At 40.4% G+C, this 13,545-nt stretch overlaps 1 protein-coding gene across 1 annotated transcript in view; it reads right to left on the bottom strand.

Moving 5' to 3' along the window:
* Positions 1-802: 802 nt before the first annotated feature.
* The window catches only part of LOC127414195 (pro-neuregulin-3, membrane-bound isoform-like), a 602,373-nt gene continuing 589,630 nt past the window's right edge, over positions 803-13,545 (bottom strand). Inside the window, exon 9 of the mRNA XM_051652025.1 lies at positions 803-4,263. Within this exon, the coding sequence (XP_051507985.1) occupies positions 3,693-4,263 (571 nt within the window). The 3' untranslated portion in view covers positions 803-3,692. The remainder of the gene's footprint in view (positions 4,264-13,545) is intronic.

Below are 13,545 nucleotides of genomic sequence, written 5' to 3'. Positions count from 1 at the left end.
TTATACCCGTATGTCCGGGGGAGTGGCATGCAAATTCCACTCGCCAATTCTCATTGGCCTTTTAAATAAAAAGATCAGAGGTGTTTGGGGCTCCCAAGAGTGACCCCTAGTGTCACTACATCGACACAACGTCTCGTTCCATCCATCAGGGAACGGAGGTTACGAAAGTAACCATGACATTGTCCTTTGTCTTTAAAGACTGTAGTGTACACCATTGTATGTAATCTTTCGTTTTTTGGCAATTTCAAGCATTGTAGAGCCTTCATTCCTCAAAACAATGATTGACTGATGAGTTTCTAGAGAAAGCTGTTTCTTTTTTGCCATTTTTTACATAATATTGACCTTAAGACATGCCAGTCTGTTGCATACTGTGGCAACTCAAAAACAAATATAAAGACAATGTTAAGTTTCATTTAACAAACCAAATAGCTTTCAACAGTGTTTGATATAATGGCAAGTAATTTTCTAGTACCAAATTAGCAATTTAGTATGATTACTCAAGGATAAGGTGTTGGAGAGATGGCTGCTGGAAATGGGGCCTGTCTAGACTTGATCAAAAATGACTTTTTTCAAATAGTGATGGTGCTGTTTTTTACATCAGTAATGTCCTGACTATACTTTGTGATCAGCTGAATGCCACTTTGGTGAATTAAAGTACCAATTTCCTTCCGAAACAGCAAAATCTGTACATTATTCCAAACTATTATTATTATTATTATTATTACTATTATTTATTTATTTATTTGATAATAATAAAACCTTTTGTTTAAAAATAAATCACTCACTCTTGCATTATTCAACATTGAAGATTCATCTTTATTGAAAAAAATAAAAATGAATTAAATTAAAAGAAAAACAAACTATTTCAGTTGAGATGGCAATAATAATAATTTCTCACATGAATGAACAGAAATTTCCTTTCTCGAGTTTGAAATTGCACATGTCAAGGGGCTGTTATTCAGAACCATGAAGTTTCACTTGCACTTGTGTAACACCATTTTGCACAGTTGCGGAGTGTGTATACTGTTGAAACAGATCTTGCAAAGATGACCCTTCAATGTACAGTCTTCAGTCATTATTTCATTAAGTTGTCACATTTACTGCACCTTACAGTCTGGAATAAGTCAAAATGACAGCATAAAGTACCATACATTGTAATTACTGTGCCAAAACATATTTCAATATACTCAAGCACTTGTAAACAAAATATTTTCCAGCTCAAATGAAACATTTCAATTTAAAATGAACTTCAGCTGTAACATAGAGAACAGTTATTTGCTGCTACCTGGATATGAATGAGTCTGTTTTATAGATCAGTTAGTAATGTGGCATCATCTTAGTTGCATCAGTGAAGTTTTATACACTCAATATTGGACTTCTAGCATGACTTAACCACCTGTCTAGTAAAAAAAAACCCCGAACATTTACACAATTTGAAAATCAATAAAAAAATCAATAAAAAAAATAAAAAAAAACTGACCACCAGTGGGCATGCCATCTAATAATTTTAACTCTAACGTTTTCAGCTGAGAGAAAATGAAAAGGCAATTGATTTGAAAACAGAAAGGATATGGACGTTGATGCAGAAATTAGTCACTTAAAACAAAGTAGATATAAGACTCTGACTAATTGCTAAGTTTACTGTAATAATTGATGTTTTAAACTCTATTAAATCATTTTCAAGTGAGGTAGAAAAAAAATAAAAGGAAAGGACATCCATGCCACTCTTTCTTTTAAGACATGCAATGCATAGGGGGCCTGGGAATCTCAGCGAGTATTGACGCTGACTACTACCCCTGGAGTCACAAGTTCGAATCCAGGGTGTGCTGAGTGACTCCAGCCAGGTCTCCTAAGCGACCAAATTGGCCGGTTGCTAGGGAGGGTAGAGTCACTTGGGGTAAATTCCTTGTGGTCGCCATTAGTGGTTCTCGCTCTCAGTGGGGCGTGTGGTAAGTTGTGCATGGATCATGGAGAGTAGCATGGCATCACAGCACCCTTTCATATGATGGTGGTAGTGTTTTATAGTATAGCTTGACAGACAAGCTGTCCACGTAGCTATTCACGGGTAGTGGCATTGCCTCAGCCAGGGAAATTTCTTATAAGATCAAGTGAGAATCTTATCTGTATGCCCTTATAGCCCCTCTCCACGACAGACTAACTTTTACTTTGCTTTCTTACCAGGAGACGTTTTGTTTTATCTTAGCTTTGGGTTAGGGTTGGTAGGGTGGACACAGCTTCTCTGATGAAAGATAAATTCAAGATGCATTGAAGACAAAGAAGAATGCCTATAAAACAGAGCCACATCTGGCAGTCTTAAAAATGTTTGAAGAGGAACAACAGCACATTGAAACAAAAAGATAGAATTGCAGAAAGACATCCAAGATATAATGCAGCCATTGATCATACCAAATCTGTACTATTTAGACTGACCTATAAACTTAACAGACCATTCATTTGTTTTTAAAGTTGATACACCAGGATTTAGGTTGAAATCAGCAGACATGTCAATTATGATGTCTTATGCTCCATGTAAATCATTAAGGGCATGTAACTTCTGAATACAATTGTGACATTTATCAAAGACTGTTAAAAACCCACTGCCTGTCTTCATGGCTTAACTCTGCAAAACAATACCATCAACATGCACAATTGTGTGAATTGGGGGTCAGAAAAAACAAAAAACACAAAAACAAAAAACCAAAAAACCAAAAAAAAAAAAAAAAAACACATAAGAAACAAAGAAACAGTTTCACCAACAATTCATTGTTCATTTTTCTTTCTTACCACATTTGGTTGAAAATTCACAGAAATAGTCTGTCTCAATCCAAAGCTAGGTGTGCAGTACGATGTGCTCTGTTCACTTAGCTTATCTTTACTTAAAACTGAACCAAAATGAATTTAGGAGTGAATGCACAGAGGCACAGAAAACAATGCAGATTGCTCCACAAACTTACAGACACACCTATTTTTTTCCAATCGATGACTTGGAGGTAGTGCTTAACTATCAGTTACCTCATTCCTGGATACGATTATCATTTAGAAGTTTTGTCTCATTGTAATCCGTGTTCCGTTTGCACTGTTTTCAAGGCAAATGGAGCCATATTCCGTGGCAAGGCAGAGGACAGTGACTGGGTGGGTGATAGTAAACACAGCTGTTGCAGGTGCAAAACACAAGATTGTGTGTTGGACAAGCTTAGGTTGGCTGCAAATATGGAGTGGAACAAATGAAAAAAACAAATTATTTTTGTTTCTTTTGTTTGTCTTTTTCCTTTTGTCATTTATTTTAACCACCGAGCATTGAGTCTTCAAAGATGTGGAGGAGCTGATACATTAAATAAAGTTTCTCATTCCCATATTCCTTTTTTTTGTACTTGGTCACCAGATTGAATTCATATATTTATATCCATTTATATATATTTATGTAAATTTTATACAATTAAAAACACCATGGAGATGTCAGACTATTTGGTTTCTTTTTCTAAGTAGAAGTTTCTCCTTAAATAAATGCATATAAATAAATAATCTTTTCACATGTTCGAGACTGTTACTCTCTTATACTTCTACTCACAGCAGGTCCTCAGAATTGTAATGATAGGTTCAGTGGTATCCCAGTTTGGCAGAGCATTCTGAAGTCTGCTGTCCAAAACACGAGGGATGTTTGCGGTTATTCCGGTTGACCCATCCTAACCCTCTCATTGGCAAGGCTTTGTAGCATCTTTGTGTGTGTCTCTCGGGCTCACTAACTGAGTCTCTGTAGGGCCAAAAGAGGCCACTCCCGCTTGCCCGCCTCCATTTGCTAAAAGGATGCACACAGTCTCTTTGGCCCCCTGAGGGATGGAACCATTGACTTCCTCTTGTTTCCTCTTGGCATGTGCTAGGGCTCTCAGCTGTTCCTGAGCCTCGTCTAGTAGAGAGGCTACTTCTGCTCGTCTACCAGCCATTCTATTGGACATTGTTGCATTAGATTGTTGATTGACAGCAGAACCATCCACTATGCTTTCCAGGGGAGCTGAACTGTGGCTGCTTCCATTAATAGTGGCTGTTTGCATACAGGAGACCTCGTCCTGGTAGGAATGGACAGAGGGGATGATAGGGATAGAGCAGGGCCGGTATGGAGCAGGAGGACTTTGGCTACAGGGGCTCGACCTGAGGCTCCTAGCAAACCTGTGGTCTAAGTGACTGCCCCATGATATAGAGGATTGTGAAGCTTGCATATTGTAAAATGAATCCTGATGTAGGTCGTTTACTGGGCCCAAGATATTCCTGCAATGAGAGAGGAAAAGAAGGGTGTGTAACAGAGTGAAATATATATATATATATATATATATATATATATATATATATATATATATATAAAAAAAAAAAAAAAACAAGGGAAAAAAAGGAAAGAGAGAAAGAAATAGAGAGGGAAAATGCTTGAAGAGGGTGTCAAGAATGGAGGTTTTTAGGAATATGTTTGCTATATCCTATGAAAATGATGAATATTAGTTGGCAAAAAATCCAAATTTACCCTATTTATTTTCTTAATGCATGTTACTGATACAATTGTGAATGATTCATAATTGCATATTTGTTCTTTTTTTTTAATTGTCCTTATAATCTTTAATCGAAATGTAATGACCTGCTCTTTTGTTGATGTGACTTCTCTGATGACGTATGCAAGAACGTATGGCAGGTAAAGGTAAAGTTCATCCAAAAATGAAAATTCTCTTATAATTTACTCACCCTCATGCCATCCCAGAAGTGTATGACTGTCTTTTCTTCAGCAGAACACAAATTAAGATTTTGGGAAGAATATTTCAACTCTGTAGGTCCATACAATGCAAGTGAATGGGTGCCAACGTTTTAAAGCTCCAAAAAGTACATATATAGCCATTATAAAGATTATCCATACAATTCCAGTGGTCTAATTAATGTCTTCTGAGGCAAAACTCTTAGTGTGTGTTAGTAATACATCAATATTTAAAACTTGTTTTAATAAAAATTCACGAGGGTCGAGGTCAAACGCGTTGGCAATTTCATGTGAGTACTGGCGCATGAAATACGGAAAAAAAATAAAATAAAACGGAAGTGCAGTGTTGTTTACAACAGAGGAGCATAGATAGTCATACATAGATGCCTCATTCGGTTGGTTTGGATACATCAACTGTGGTGCCATCTTGGAAAGGTCAACAAAGAGAGCTGTTTGAATCTGTTTGAATGCAAGTGAGTTGAGGAGATGCCTCAGACCGAACTCCTTGCTCAGACTGCTACATTACCTGCTTTTGTGTGGAAACATTATTGCAGTCCATAGAAACAGCTGCTAATAAGGTATCTACGGATGAATATCTATGCAGATGAGGCTTTCGTGCTTGCATCACGCAAGAGGCAGTTTGAACTCCACCCTCGTCAACATACAAACCTCAAACTGGCCGGAACATTTTTAGTAAAACTTTTTAAATATTAATCTATTTCTTACACTCACCTAGCGTTCAGCTTCAGAAGACATTAATTAGATGTGGAATCGCATGGATTATTTTTATGATGGCTATATGTACTTTTTGGAGCTTCAAAAAGTTGACAGCTATTCACTTGCATTGTATGGACCTACAGAGCTGAAATATTATTCTTAAAATCTTCATTTGTGTTCTGCTGAAGAAAGACAGTTATACACGTCTGGGATGGCATGAGGGTGAGCAAATTATGAGAGAATTTTCATTTTGGGGTGAACTATTCCTTAAAGCCAATAGTTAAAAGGTTTTAGTCAGTTTTATCTCCTCCCCTTCAACAGCTTGTCATGTACACTAACCTGTCGTCAAAGCAGCAAATGCAGAGAGGGTAAAGATGTGTATTTCCGTCTGTTTCACTCCCAAAACCTAAAAACTGCCTAGGTTACGGCCCGTGAAATTATACATTTCAAGGAAGGAGGAATAACGGCAAATTTGAGGTTGTGTTCGAGGCATTTCACAGCTGAATGTTTCCAGAGGTGATCACTTCAGAATGGAACTCGAGTCGGATGTGAAGAAAGTGACAGGAGTTTCTTCATATTTTGAATACAGGCATTTTTGGGAGGTAGCTTGAGATGTACAGCATGAGTAAGTGTTCTTTATTCTTTATATTTAGTGTAATGTGATTCAAAATGTTGAAATATTGTCGCTTGTTTCACATTCATCTGCATTGGACTTGCACACCAGCTCCAGTCTTGTCATAAGCAAAGACCGCAATGTGCTGTGTGCGTTTGTGATCAGTTCTCTGTTTCCCTGGTAACCGGCTTTGGCATAAGCAGCATGGTGGAAAGTGGTAGGTGTTTGCGTGGCTTTGCCAGGCTGCGATGTTAATTTCCTGTTTCAGTAGAAAATACAAGTAAATACACCAAAGAAAACTGCACTCGTTGAGGCACTTCAATGCAACTTTAACATGAATATGACTGGCCATATTATAACTGGCCTTATTATGTCTGGCCATATTATGTCCGAAATACCTGGCATGAATGTCTTGTAATATAACTCTTTCTCGCAATCGTGCTGTTGTAAAGAATATGCTGGGCTATTTAAATGGAAAGGCTATTAAGTATAAAACATTAAGAATCAAACAATTACAACACATTTAGGTGTCTCAGGTTGTTTGTCTGGATCCAAGATGGCTTCTCTGACTCATTATCATTTAGTTAAGACGGGTTTTAGCTGGTTTCCTGATTCAGAATGTGCTGCCCCCTCGTAACAGTCATTCTTAAGTAAGTCTGCTGATAATCTGCATGCAAAATGCTTTTAAAAGCGATGAAAGCAGAAGTTTCATCTAACCAGACCTTTAGTAAACTAATCTCTTAATTTAGGAGCAATCGGTATTGTTCCCCTGACTCATTATCTTTGTGTAATAATTCATAATCCCTGACAAAAATGGCTTTTCTCACAGCATCAATATTTAACCAAGCGCTGCTATTTCTCATAATGACCGAGTCAGAGTTAAGCCTCAATCAAGAGTAGTAAAATTGTCTGATTCCATTTTCTATACAAAAGAAGATATGGCCAAAATGTAGAGCATTTCATCAGGACATGAATCATCCATTCTATAACTGATATATCAAGAAGTAAAAGCAACACAATTGATGCATGGATTAAGCTTCATGTCATCTTCAGAGTGTGTGAGATTTTAGTTCTTTGGACTGCTGATGTCAGACAGCAGGGTTAAAAATATATCTGTTTTTAATGACATTCCTACTGTTCTCTCCTGCTGAGCACCTCTCTCCAGTGACCCTTTCACTGTCTCTCCTCTGCTTATATAAATGTAAGGAAGACACTTGCTTTCTGAATCCCATGAAAGAAGGACATTTCCTACAATTTCAATAGTTAGAAAGCAGGCTGCAATTTACCTTTCTTATAAGCTGTCAATGAATATCAGTGAATTCAACACAACCTTTAAGGTTTAGTGTCGCGGGTCTCAATTTGGCCCAATAATATGCAAAATTATTAACATAATAAATAAAACTTCTAAATAAACAACAGCAGAAGTACTTTTCCAGCCTAATACATGGAACACACACTGGGCTACTTAGTTTGATTGGGTAAATGGCTTTTGATATCAACAACTTAAAATATGGAAGCATTTTATCCTCCCTTTTAAAAGTTGATTAGCCTATCCTAATTGGTCTCCCAACTACAGTATGCACATTTATATGTTTTGTTTAGATAATAATATTTTTATTATTCACATTTAACATTGCCTTTCCCGTTTTCTGCAACCCTGTCAGAACCAACCTGTGAACCAACCCACCAAAGCACTGGTTTAGTGGGTAACATCTGAAAGGAGTGATAGTGTCATTGGGCCCTATTTTAAAAGCACTAGCGCAGTGCTATGCTTTCAGTCATAAGTGCAAAGTCAGTGGGCATGGCCATGAAATTTTGGTATTTTCGTGTTGGCATGTGCTAAGTCTAGGCGTAAGTGGGTTTGGCTACATTTTGCTCACAAAGTGCAAATGGACTGGGCCAAGTGCATTTAAATTCAGAATTTCTTCTCTGGTTATTGCACCATCTGCGTCCAATTATATAGTCCATTCCCTGTCAAGCACCAGCGATATAAGCAAAGTCAGCACATTCAAAAGAAGTTGTTAGTGTAAATGGACTGTATTCAATGAATTAGATGAATACAAATTTGGACTTTTTGTGTATTGACTGCATCCTTGTTGAATGTCAGGCATATATCTATGACAGTGACATGCTCCTTTTATATGCATGGAAAATGTGGTCTTCGTCAGGATTTGGATGTACTGTATGCTCCATTAAATTACAGAGAATGTAAGTATTCTTATTATTAATCATAGTATTAATTGTAGTAATCACTTTGTATTAAGTGTTATTACTCATTTTCATCTACTGACACATAAATCATGGCTTTTTAGCAGTGATTGTATCGGCACACACTTCACTTCTACCAGTCAATTTTAATTTGAAAAATTAAAACAAAACTATTTCTAAATTCAAATTACACTTCAAATGAACCAAACATATAATCAAAATAACAAGGTGATAAAAAAACAAAACAAAAAACAACAAATCCAAACCTCTACAACTTCTTCCACCGGCCTCTTTTGCAGTGATTTAAAAATCACTCTACAACAGGTGGAAAAATACTAATATAAATTAGATCATAAATACAATTGTAAATATAATATAATAATAATAATAATAATAATAATAATTGAAAAATAAACCATGATCTATCGATAATTTAACACAAATCTCATAAATGTTTGTTTCATAAAACGGCAGTCGTCAGGGACATCATTTGATGTTCCACTATATTTTCAGCGTTTGGACATTAACTTTATTTCCAAACTGCAAATGCAAGAACTGAGTTTAGACTTTGCACTGAAAACAGATCATAACATCTCTCAGACATCATAGTGCAATGACCTGTTTCTCAGGAAAATAGCTAATTGTGCTTTGCGGCACTTCATTAACATACAATACAACCACAGTTTGCGTGCATACACCCACAGATAGCGTGAACACTCCCACCCACAGCCACTTGCGCTTTGCGCTGGCATGAAAATTGCACTTAGAATGAGCGCTCTCATAAAAATAATGTTTATCATAAAATATTGCGCACGGTCTTTGCATGTTGCCATGCACCTAGCCCAAACATGAAAATATATCCCATAGTGTTAGTTTCAAATTATGATTTATAATAATTATGATTTGTAACATATAACAATTTCATCTCTCTAAACTTGTACTTTTTTTTTCATTATTAGGCTACGGGAAATAGCTATAAGGGCATCAGGGTCATGGAATATTTTCATAGCATGTATAATGTAGGTAATGTATAATGAACAGCCTGGCCTCTTTGATACCCTCTTTCTGAGAACACTTTGATGAGCAAACACTTGCTGTAAGAGACAAAGGGAGCTGATGAGGTCAGGGTTTAGAAACTGACTTTGTCAAGGAAACCGGTCACGGTGAAAGTAAACTTGTGTCAATAAGCAGGAAGAAGGGAGGCTGCAATCAAACATGTAGTTTTTTCAGTTGGTTTAATTGCTTGGTCCAAACCTGTGTTTGATTCCATCCCTCTTTCCCTGCCCCCGCCGGTCTCTTTTGACATGATTATTTTGATGTATTATTTAGTATTATTTGCGTCAAACCGTGGTATGTTTGCATCATCAACATGAGTACTAGTCCCAATTTCCCTGTGGGAAGTATTTGTTCCTTTGAATTTACAACAAAAGCTTTCAATGCACAAAACAGCATTTGCATTTGTGTGCCAAGGACGTATTGCAAGAGACACAAAGAATTCAAGCTGCTCTCCAAAGTCAAATTATTTGGATACAGGCAGTTTTTAAAAATGCATTATACTATAGTAAGTTTGACTGAAAACTGTACCCCAGAACACATTTTCAAGTGGACTTGGGGTGTGAGAAACCAAACACAACTGAACCGAAATGTCAAATGGACTCAGGTCTGCACAAATACTCCAAAATTTGTTGTACATAACAGTGTGACTTCAACACATGGCGTTATAAACAAGTAATTATAAATTATGCCTATAAGTATACTACTTGAAGTACTTAGCTCGAAGGAATCCAAGCAACTCAAGGAGGCTGACAGGTAGCCTACCTTTATCTAAAAATACTGAAAACAATAACACAGTGCAAAATTTGTTCCCTGCATAAGCCATTTTAGTGAGATAACAGTAAGCTTTCTGGGACATAAGGAATGAGACGGCAAAGATTTTTTTTCTGCTGTCATATGCAAAACAGTTCTATAGCGCTCTATCTCCCTCCCTCTCTTTTTCTGTCACTCTTCTCCTGTCTCGCTCCCACTCTTTCCTTCTCTTTCCTGCATCCCAGCCTGTCTCTATGGTAACCAGTCTCTCTCCGGCAGAGGAATATTCTTATGCAGGCTGGAAGGCTGGAAATAGGCCAGTACTGAGACACTGTTGGGGCTCTAGTAGAGCTTTTAAAGAAAGGCAGGTCCTTTCTGCACTACAAAGCCTTCCTGTATAGCAAATGAACACTAAATAGACCAAGAAAAGCCTGGAGTCTGTGTAGGTTGATAACTTGGCCCATTCTGTAGAACTCATAGAGGACTGGCCATTCTATTGATATATCACTGGCTGTTTAATTGGCTACGACAGTGTGGTTTTTATTAGCCGTGAAGCTTCTCGAGAAGGCAGGACTCCCCAGTGCCCTCCTGTCTCAGTGAGTCATGTCTGCATGCAGAACTTCAATAATAGAGCTCAGACTAGCCCGCTTGTTGCACCCAGATTCAGCATAGAGACAAGCGCACACACACACACACACACACACACACACACACACACACACACACACACACACACACACACACACACCACATAAAACTAGGGAGCAATTATAAAACAGGTTTTCTAACATGTACACAAAGTTATTAAAGAAACATTCTGGGGAACTCTATTTTACAACAGACTGCAGATAATAAAATCCACACTTGCTGCTATTTTCCTCTTAAACGGCACTGCATCTTATAAGGAAATCAAATTAACAAATAAATATTTCTGTATTCAAGCTGGACAGAAATGCTGCTTTGTGAAATTTTCTTGTATTCAAAGCCAAGACATTGACAAAGAGAGAGACTGAAAGATAGAAAAAGGGTGAAAGAACAGTCTCGTCTTCTGGGTTGTGTGGCAGAAGCTGTTGTTTAAAAACTACAGACTGGCCCATAAATCAGAGAATAAAAGCAGCAGACAGAGGGGTTATGAAAGAGCCAGACAGTAGCTCTGTTCCAAAACCTAGTGAGCTGACTTGCTACCTACCACCTTCTGTACATAGACAGCTACCTCCTAAGGCAGCACCCTAACCATGGAACCTCATAAGTGATCGATTTGCAATGTTCCACATAGGCAGCAGTTCCACATGACACACAAATAGTGCTCTGCATGGGACGCTGGATTTACAATTGATTTCAATAGTCTGACAAGTTTACACTCTAACATGTACAGTATTACATATAATATTAAAATGCATTCTTGATTACACAGAACAATTGCTATATGTAGATACTTTCCAGTATCAAATAAAGGTTTATTTATAATCTTGGACTGTTTTTCCCTGCTGAACTCATCGCAAGGCATTCTGGGATTGCCTTTTCCACGAAGGAAACATGCTGCCTTAGAATTTGTCTAAAACAAGGTCTCTTTGGGGGCATATGGCATCCTCAGCAGTGGCCACTCCACTCGGGTTGATGCATATGAGACCACTTCAGCACTGGCTCCAGACTCGAGTCCCGAGATGGGCATGGCGCCGCGGGACACATCGCGTGGCCATCACGCCGGTCTGTCGCCGCCTCTTCAGCCCTTGGACCGACCTCACATTTCTACGGGCAGGCGTTCCCCTAGAGCAGGTCTCCAGGCATGTCGTGGTTATGACAGACGCCTCAAAAATGGGCTGGGGCGCTGTATGCAACGGGCACGCAGCCGCCGGCTCCTGGACGGGCCCGTGGCTACGTTGGCACATCAACTGCCTCGAGTTGTTGGCAATTCTGCTCACCCTGCGGAGGTTTCGGCCGTTGATCCAGGGCAAGCATGTGTTAGTTCGGACAGACAACACGGCAACGGTGGCATACATCAACCATCAAGGCGGTCTACGCTCCCATTGTATGTCACAATTCGCCCACCGTCTCCTCCTCTGGAGTCAGCAGCACCTCAAGTCGCTGCGAGCCACTCACATCCCGGGCGACCTCAACACTGCAGCAGACGTGCTGTCACGACAGGTTACCCTCAGGGGAGAGTGGAGACTCCACCCTCAGGTGGTCCAGCTGATTTGGAGTTGATTCAGGCAGGCACAGTTAGACCTGTTTGCTTCCCGAGAATCCTCCCACTGCCCGCTCTGGTACGCCCTGACCGAGGCACCTCTCGGTACTGACGCTCTGGCACACAGCTGGCCCCCTGGACTACGCAAATATGCATTTCCCCCAGTGAGCCTACCTGCACAGACCCTGTGCAAGGTCAGTGAGGACGAGGAGCAGGTTGTCCTGGTTGCACCCTACTGGCCCACCCAGACATGGTTCTCAGACCTCACACTCCTTGCAACAGCCCCCCCCCGGTGAATTCCCCTGAGGAAGGACCTTCTTTCTCAGGGACGGGGCACCATCTGGCACCCGTGACCAGACCTCTGGAATCTCCATGTCTGGCCCCTGGATGGGACGTGGAAGACTTAAGTGGCCTACCACCCGTGGTGGTAGACACGATCACTCAGGCTAGGGCCCCCTCTACGAGGTACCTGTATGCCTTGAAGTGGCATCTGTTTGCTAAGTGGTGTTCTTCCCGACACGAATACCCCCAGAGATGCGCAGTCGGATCGGTGCTTTCCTTCCTGCAGGAGAGGTTGGAAGGGCGGCTGTCCCCCTCCACCTTGAAGGTGTATGTAGCCGCTATAGTGGCACACCACGACACAGTGGACGGTAAGTCCTTAGGGAAGCACGACCTGATCATCAGGTTCCTGAGAGGCACCAGGAGGTTGAATCCCTTCAGACCGTGCTTCATTCCCTCATGGGACCTCTCTGTAGTTCTTCAGGGTCTACGGGGAGCCCCTTTGAGCCCCTGCAGTCAGCTGAGCTTAAGGCACTCTCTTTAAAGACTGCCCTCCTGACTGCACTCACTTCCATCAAGAGGGTAGGAGACCTGCAAGCATTCTCTGTCAGCGAAACGTGCCTGGAGTTTTGTCCGGGCTACTCTCATGTGATCTTGAGACCCGACCGGGCTATGTGCCCAAGGTTCCCACGACCCCTTTTAGGGACCAGGTGGCGAACCTGCAAGCGCTGCTCCAGGAGCAGGCATACCCAGCCCTGTCGTTGCTGTGTCCGGTACACGCTTTACGCATCTATTTGGATCGCACGCAGAGCTTTAGAAGCTTTGAGCAGCTCTTTGTCTGCTTTGGTGGACAGCAGAAAGGAAGCGCTCTCTCCAAGCAGAGGATCGCCCACTGGGTCATTGACGCCATAGCAATGGCATATCACGCTCAGGACGTGCTGCCCCCGGCAGGGCTATGAGCCCATTCTACCAGGAGTGTGGCGGCCTCCTGGGCCTTGACCAGTG

This window comes from Myxocyprinus asiaticus, chromosome 23, assembly GCF_019703515.2.
Source record: "Myxocyprinus asiaticus isolate MX2 ecotype Aquarium Trade chromosome 23, UBuf_Myxa_2, whole genome shotgun sequence".
Taxonomy (NCBI): Eukaryota; Metazoa; Chordata; class Actinopteri; order Cypriniformes; family Catostomidae; genus Myxocyprinus; species Myxocyprinus asiaticus.
Note: the sequence above shows the minus strand (reverse complement) of the source record. Positions and strands in the feature narration are given on the sequence as shown.